Raw genomic sequence first — 8,731 nt, forward strand, 5'->3', positions numbered from 1 at the left:
TTGCCAGAAAAAAAAAAAAAAAAAAAAAAAAAAAACATACATAAATTATACATTTTCGTTTATTGAGATTATAACAAATTATAATTTTTCGATATTTCGTTATATCGTTGATTTCGTTCACAAAATAATTTGGAATGAAAAGTGAGATCTTGAGATTTATTTTTTCACTATTGTATTAAACGGGAAACTTTACTTTACAAGAATGAATACAAATTTTTAATACTTCAATTAACTTTATCCTCGAATTAATTGTCTTTCTCGCGACTTTCTATACGATTATTATATTACATTATATTATATTATATACGATATTTGTATTAGATAACTTTTATATATATATATCTAAATTAACTTTCTCACAATCAGATGATCATATTATTCTAAACACCAAATCTTGTTATGAATTCAGTTGATATTAAATTTTATATAAAATACAATTTTGCTATATCTAATGTTTGTCATTAGAAGGCATATTATTTATTCAAATAATAAAATAATTCATATTGTTTACAGTCTTATAATTGAGGAATATAATTATTAAGGACATTATAATTGATGAAGGTATGTGTAATGACATTAATGTGACCTAAAATTTCGTCATTTTTCTAAATTCTTCCATAATTCTGTACTATTACAATTACTATTGTTAATAGCTATAGCGATCATTGCATTATTTTTTGTTTTCGCAAGTTTATACACTTGTACTAAAAAGTTGTTGAGCTGGTGAGAATTTGTATAAGAGCCAATGGGTTTAGGGCACAAAATTGTTGCTCGTAAACTTGGGACATTTGCCAAATGCACCCCTATGAATGCAGTGACATGTCAGCTTATAGCAACTACTCTATTTTCAACACATCCAGAAATACTTGATGATTCAGCAGTATCGAAGGACTTGGAAGTTAAGCATTTTAGTCTAGCGGAACTCGCAAGTACTGTTTGCGCAAGAGAATTAGGAAAGAACATGATGAGGAAGAACAAGCATATCTACAATGAAAAAACATGAGGGTGTACTTTATCAAGATACGACAAGCTATACTCAAATTTACATAAAATTTTTACTACACACACACACACACACACACACACACACACACACATATATATATATCTTCTGATTTCTTAGTAGTGCCAATAGAAAGTTAAAGAGCTGAGATATTAAGAGAGCTTCTTCCCATACGGGCAATCGTGATCCAAGTAGTTTCTGACTATTGTAAATGCCGACATGACAATGTAATTCTCCCTCGTTAATAGTCATAGTAAAGGAAAATTTGAAGAAAAAGAAAATTCGTCCCTCTGATAAATAATATAACGCGACTATCATTGATCATTGACAGAGTCCACAAAAAGACTCGTGGTTGAGTTTTTCAAGAAAAAAAGACGCAACGGACGACGGGTTTAAAATTATAATAGAGTGTCGTATGTGTGACTTGAATCCCTTACAACGGACTGGAGAATCGCATTTCCGCTTTTGCATTTCCCCCGTGGGGACGGGCGGAAACAATATTGGCCGACGTTCTGAAGCGAGCTAAGAGACAAAGGATCCATTTGGATTTATTTCCAAAAGTTAGCATCCTCATGGTCCTCTGCAGATTAATGTTGAATACTCCTTGGCTTTTCTGATCTTTAATAATCTCTAAAAATGAAAAAGTTTATGGAATTGAAACTTTATATCGCTCGATGATACTTTCATCAAATTTAAGAGACAAAAAATATCATTTAATAGATTTTGTGCTACTTACACCCTATTGAAGTATTTAAAATTAAAGTTTATGTTTTATTTATTTATTTTAAAATTTATTATTTTTATTTCAAGTTTTTTTCTTTTCTTATTTTTTCTTTTATCCAAGAAATCTATAAATTTGTATATATTTAAGAATACTATTTTATGTTATTGAATAATTTATTTACATTTCGTATGAAACTTTAACTATGTTGGAAGACTTTTTAAATTCTCGTTCTTACGTGTGCAGATTCCCTATATACTTTGGTTGTTATTTGTTGTTTAATAAGTAGAGATGTTGTCCATGTTATGTAATAGTTTTCAAAGTGAGCGAGGAATGACGTAATAGCTATATTTCTAGAAAATTTAAGCACAGGCGTCATCGTGCTTGCGCTCATATTTTCCTATTAAATTAAAAGAATTGGAATAATTACATTGCTATTCTAGAAGTTTATTTTTAACAAAATTATATTAAATTCACAAAGCTTTCTCAATCCTTCACACATTAACTTTAATAATAAAGATATCAATGCTCGATAGATGATTGGACATTAGTAAAGTATGCATAAATAATAAAATAAAAGACAAATGATATCGTTGAAAGTGAAATTTGTCAAGTATTTGCAAATTATCTACAATTTATTTATAATAATATTCGAGCACGTTGAAGAGATTTATCCTACTTTGTACTACGTAGTGACAAAAAGAAATATATATATATCGCGGCTTACTGAAATCCAGATTTTCATCGTTAAAAATTTAACATAAAATATCGGATAACTTTGATTAAATCGCTATTATTCGAGGAGCTTTACTGGAAGATAATGCGATACAAATTTTTATCGTAATTCGTAATCGTAAGTTTATATTCGAAAGATCCAACCGAGTACCTGGTCGCGAGGTGATGAATACTCTCACCAAAAGTCCTTTATAAAAGAACTTTTTATCCTCTTCGTGTTGTTAACAGCTTCGGAAACGTATAATTCGTGCTCTCACTAAGCGGGAGAAACTAATAAATACGATTCCCCTCGGCAATAACATTGAGTGCAAACATTATCGCTCTAGGAAAAACGAGTCCTGCTTTTGATTCAACAGTACGATACGAGTCCTTTATAAAAAAGGAACACGGCTGTAGACTTTGATTTTGTAACGAATTGTTATTTCACATTCGTGTTACGTAAATAGGTGAATAAAAAAAAAAAAAAAAAAAAAAAAAAAAAAAAAAAGAAGAAAAATTTAAACAATTACACTTAAATAGCATTCATTTTCACTGGCGTAAAACTTATAAAATATTCAAGAAACTTAAATACTAATAGTGAAATTATAAATTATAATTTTGGAAATATATTAAAAAGGATTTATATTTTTTAAATAATTTTTGTACAATATTTTTATGTATGTTATTGAGTCCGATTTCAAGTACATTATTTTAACACTCGTAATAGTTACATGTATTTCTTAGATAAATTGTTGTATTGTGCTTAATGTAATCGAACGTTAATTTACCGAGGAAATCATAGAAATAGAAAATTTTCAGATTATTCGGGATTTTCACGTTACTCATCTGATGTGCCAGAAATATGTCACACCAAGTATTAAATGAAGTATATGTATATTAGTAAATACGTTATAAAAATAACAATAATTTTCAATTACAAGTGTTTAATATAAAAAATATTGCTAAAAACTATAAATGATTTTAATGTCATACACGTTATAGGGTTCGAAGTAATAATTTGTTCAAGAATAATATAGTGTCATTAAATAATGAAATAGAGCGTATGTAAATAATATAACCGATACTCACGATGAAATAAAAGACTTTCATTATTCAATCGATAGAAATATTTTAATATGGCGACTTTAGTTGAAAGCCGAAGAAAAAACTGTAAAACGAGCGAGGAGATTCGGTGTTGTGCACGTGAGCTCATTTTCTGAAAAAGGAAAGTAGATCGAAAGGAACGATTGGCAAATATTCTAGACCCTCTTAAAATTGAGCATCCGAGCATTATACGAATATCCATCTAATCCAATATACATACTTAAAAATATCTCTATGACTGTTCGTTCCAGTAGAGGCAATTCAGAGCGAAGTCGATTCAATTGATATGAGGAGCACCGCCCACACTACCATCTTCGAGGAAGCGAACGATAAATCTGCAACGTACTTTTCACCCTACGACGAACTGACCTTCCCGAGCTTCAGCTGTAGTCTGGTTAGAAATCCCATGATTTTATATCGACATTCTTTTTCATTTTACGTTTTGATGTGTCGCTTACGAGCGTCATTGGATACCATATGTAAATTGCGAGAGGAAGTATGTTTTTTTTTTTTTTTTTGAAAACAAAATGTCAGCCCTCGATGTTACGGCAGGGAGCACAATATTTATTCAATGACATTTCATTTTTATTTCCAATTTCATTATCATCGAGCAGGATTATTGTTTATAATCGTATAATAAATTTTGAAACATTTTTTATGATTTCATAATCATCATGTGGCGCTTTGAGAGATTTTCGCAAATATTTATCACTACTCTTTAATAATAATAATAATAACAATAATAATAATAATAATAATAACAACAACAACAATAATAATAATAATGACAATAATAATATTAATAACAACAACAACAACAACAAAAATAATAATAATAATAATAATAATAATAATAATAATAATAATAATAATAATAATAATAATAATAATAATAACGTTAATCTATTAAAAAAAGTTTGACCGTTTTTAAGGATTTTAATCAAATTATTAATACACGATTCTTTGGATCAATCGATTCATTATTTAACTTTAGAATATTTTTATATTTGAAAGAATATTTTTGTCTATTAATTAAAGAAAGAAAGAAAAAATGAAAAAAAAAAAAACAGAAAAACAAGAAAAAAAGAAAGTAATGTAATAAAGGGACTATATAAATGAAACAAATTCTATAAATTGTTTACTAGATTACTATTTATTTAGGTAAATATCCTTCACAAATATCACTACTGGTTGAAAATTAAATAAATAAATAAAAAAATCTTTGTTAATTGATTAAATGTAATTAAAAAGAAATATATAAGTTATTCTTCTGTTAAAAGTCTGATTAAATGTTTGCGGACGTTATAATTAACATAAATATTTATTGAATGTATATGTTGTACAAGGAGAAATATATATTCATTTGTCTTACTTATATTCCACTTTTATCTCATATATAATAAATGTTTAGCTACTTTCATTCGATGGCTCCAATATTGTCGAGCATTCCATAATTCACTATTATTATTGAAGTGTACCATTTACTTTTCTAGAATGTTATGAATTTCTCTAGTACGCTGGTACTTTTACTGACTTTCATGATTTAGAATTGCATTTGGACTTATTTTGTTTATTTGTATAAAAATGCAATTACACGGTTATAAATGTTATTTAAGCTCATTTACAAATTACGTTTAAGCATTCATTTTTTATTAGACTATAATAATTAAGGACAATCTATAAAAAGACTTTTAATTGCTAAGAATTTCTTAAATTATGTTAGAAATACGTTTAATGTTTATAAAAGATACCTACAATTGATTATTGTTCGTTAATAATTATTATAAATCTAAATACAACATGTTATTTGAAAAGAATCATTCACTTCGGGATAATGAAAAATAAATAAAAAATAAAGAGGTGAATGAGAAATCGTGCTTGTATTAACAAAAATTAAAAATTAAATAAAAATTAATTATTAACTTTTATTAACAAACAAATTTTGTTTGTTCTTTTTTAATTAATTATTGTTCTCACTGAAAATTATGCTCAAGAATTATGAGTAGCCACACTCACGCACACGCGCACACACGATTTCTTTTACTTACTATGGAAAAACATTTAATATCTTATATTATTGTTTGTATTATGTAATTATGTGTTATCATTATACAATGGTGAATATGAAATAATACTGATATCATTGCAAATGTTTCAAATACGTATAATTAAATGATAATTTTTTTAAATTATACGAGCAATTTCAGCTAGTCAATTTTATGTATAAATTAAAGAAATTAAAATAACCTTTATCTTTATCCACAACTTCATTGTTTATTTCTACTGAAATATATGTGATTAACACAAATTTAACTAATACGAAGCCAAATTCTTATTAATATAAAATAAATTTAGAAATATGGATTTTATGAAAGCCGAAAGCCGACAAATATATAAACACCATAATGTCAGTGAAACTTACACTCAGCTTCGTGTATGTAAAATATATTTTTCACTAAATAATCATGTTTTCTCGTCTACGAAATTTCAACCGAAAAAATCAATATTAATTAAAAATATTGCTTTTCTGCTTATCCATTTTTTTTTCCCCTCCAATAGGATAGCGAGAGTTTGATATCATTGGCCAGTGATAATCAGTGCGAAAACACTTTGGGGATGTCGAGCTACTTGAAGGGTCTGAAGTCACACGACTTTGAAGAGCTCTGCGAGATGGAGAAACATTTCGTTGAAGATCGTTTCATGGATTAGATCCTTAGCTCGAGGTGTCGTTATCGAGCAGTGCACGAAGGCAATGAAATGTTATCAGCAATCGTGCTTATCGAAGCGAGTCGAACAACCGTATCGCATTGGATCTTTGTCGGTGTCGCTTGAGCTTTCCAAGCCGATCGATACTATTTTGAAGCATAATCGAGCGTTGTTGGATCACCGAGTGGAATCAACGACTGGTTCGTCCGATTTTTTTACGGCTTTCGGAAAGGGAAAAGTCCACCACCAGTCATTTTACATCCACAACCTTACCAAATACCTATCTAATATTATATGTGTCATGAATGATTTAAAAAACCATCAAATCGTTTGCTCAAATCCATATTATAATGAAGGCAGCGAGTTGTTTTAAAAATCTGTAATAATTCTACTACATAATTTCGAAAACGTCGACAGATAAATGCGTTTGAAATAAAATTTTTTAATTGCAAGTTAATTTCATTTCATTATAAATAAATTAAAGTATTAAAACGATTTTTATCACACAGCAGTGTTGTATAATTTATGTAAACATTGATTATCAATAGGTGCGTAAGTTTTCTCGGATTTTTTTCTTGTGTCTCAGAGAAGGAGAATCACATTGTCCTAATAAAAAGAGCATTTGAAAAGCATTGCAGTCGCATAGATTATTTCAGCCGCGTCGGCGTTTATTATTTATTGAAACGACTGGCAGTTCAGGTCAAAGTGCAGGAAGTGAGCCTTCGAGATGAAATTTCAATTGCAGTCGGTCTCTATTGCAAAATATCCGACGTTGAAGGCATTTACCAAGCCTTGTCGCGAAATTTCATTGGCATCCCGAAAAGAGTCCGGGAGTCAAGGACTCGTTCCTTATTACGAGGATCGCACCCATCTCCTCGCTCTCCTTACCTTCTTCCTCCCTCATGGGAAAGTTTCTCTTCCACAGACTTGGCGTCGTCCTGGGCAGCATCCCTGGTACATCCTTCGTGTTGTAACTTTTGAACGAGATATCTCTCGCTCTCGGGATGCTTCTCATTAAAAGCTGTCACTGGCACAGGGCATCTCTGCTTTTCGCTTCATCTCGCTTGCATTATTTCCCTATGGTTCCGACTGATGTATTCCCGGCTTCGTCGTCCTATTATTTCTTGAAAGATGCGCTATGCCAGCGGGATATAATTGAGATTTCATTGCTTTTTCATAAGATGTCATAAAATTTTCTAAGCTTGCTTCATTAAAGAAGCGCATTTTTTCTTTTTCTTTTACTTTTTATTTATTTATTTTTTTTTTTTTAATTTTTTAATGAAGAGAAAGGGAAGTTATAAATTACACTTTATACGATTAAAGCTTTTTTTTTACGTTTTATTCTTTATTTATGTGCTAATTTTTCTAATAAATAATCTTTGTTCAGGCTAATTAGTATTTGAATACAACGATTGTCGAAAAGATATTTAATTTTTATATTTACCATCCTACATCTTGAAAATGTAATTAGGCAATAATGACGTAACGTCACTATAATATTAAAATTATGCAGTCTTATATTAGTTTAAACATGATATATTTATGTACTAATGATTGGATTTATGATTTCAGCGCAATTTTCAGTGTTTGAGGTAATGTGTAAATTATGTAATAGTATTAGTAGATAATCTGATGAAAAAATTGCTACTTTACAAATTAAAAGTAATGCGATAAAAAATTTAATTAAAATAAAAGGCTTTATCGATTTTTCGATAATTATCTTATCTCATTTATGTGAAATTAAATGAAAAATAATTGTCATGGGGTTTTAGTCACATGTTTTTCCCTATATTGTCAAATTGTAATTAACTACTGTTTGTAAATAACAGGGCTAAACAAATTATATGTAAAAATTATTATCCCAAATGTATTACTAATGAACCAAATCGTTTTTTATATATGTAAAGTTAGATGAAATTGTAAAATTGTTAAAAGTACTGTTTATATCAGCATTTGGTGTTTGTAAGCTATAAAATCATATTCGATTAATCTTCAATGTTGGACACTTTAATACTTCATGCGTAAACTGATTATTATATAAATGTGTGGATTATGTCATATTGTGACGTATAGTATGTTTGGTGGCGTTTGCATTGAACAAGGGAGGGAGAAAGGAAGAGAGAATTGTCAAAACTTTAAATTGAATAGGGATGAGAAATATGTGTAATAACAAAGTGTGATTCGAGTACTTATCAAAGACATCAATGATTAGAGTTCAGATTATCAACAGTAAATTTCTTCGTTGTCTTAGTTACTAACAACCATTTTCATCTTTCAATGTATTTCTAGTATTTATTTTTATTTTTTTTTTATTTCTTAAATTTCATTTGTCTTAAATTCACTAAATATTCGAAAACAACAATATTTTGAAAGTTTCCTAATAATAATATATATAACAAATATATATATATTAATTTATTTATTTATTTGATCAAGTCATATATAATTAATTAATAATTAACAATTGTTTTTTAGATTTTCTT

At 28.5% G+C, this 8,731-nt stretch overlaps 1 protein-coding gene across 1 annotated transcript in view; it reads left to right on the forward strand.

Moving 5' to 3' along the window:
* LOC105363042 (tetratricopeptide repeat protein 25) overlaps window positions 1-6,251 on the forward strand; it is a 12,423-nt gene extending 6,172 nt beyond the window's left edge. Inside the window, exons 6-7 of the mRNA XM_011500613.1 lie at window positions 3,794-3,936; window positions 6,102-6,251. Coding sequence (XP_011498915.1) covers window positions 3,794-3,936; window positions 6,102-6,251 — 293 coding nt within the window. The remainder of the gene's footprint in view (window positions 1-3,793; window positions 3,937-6,101) is intronic.
* Window positions 6,252-8,731: the final 2,480 nt, after the last annotated feature.

This window comes from Ceratosolen solmsi, unplaced genomic scaffold (assembly GCF_000503995.2).
Source record: "Ceratosolen solmsi marchali unplaced genomic scaffold, CerSol_1.0 scaffold56, whole genome shotgun sequence".
Lineage (NCBI taxonomy): Eukaryota > Metazoa > Arthropoda > Insecta > Hymenoptera > Agaonidae > Ceratosolen > Ceratosolen solmsi.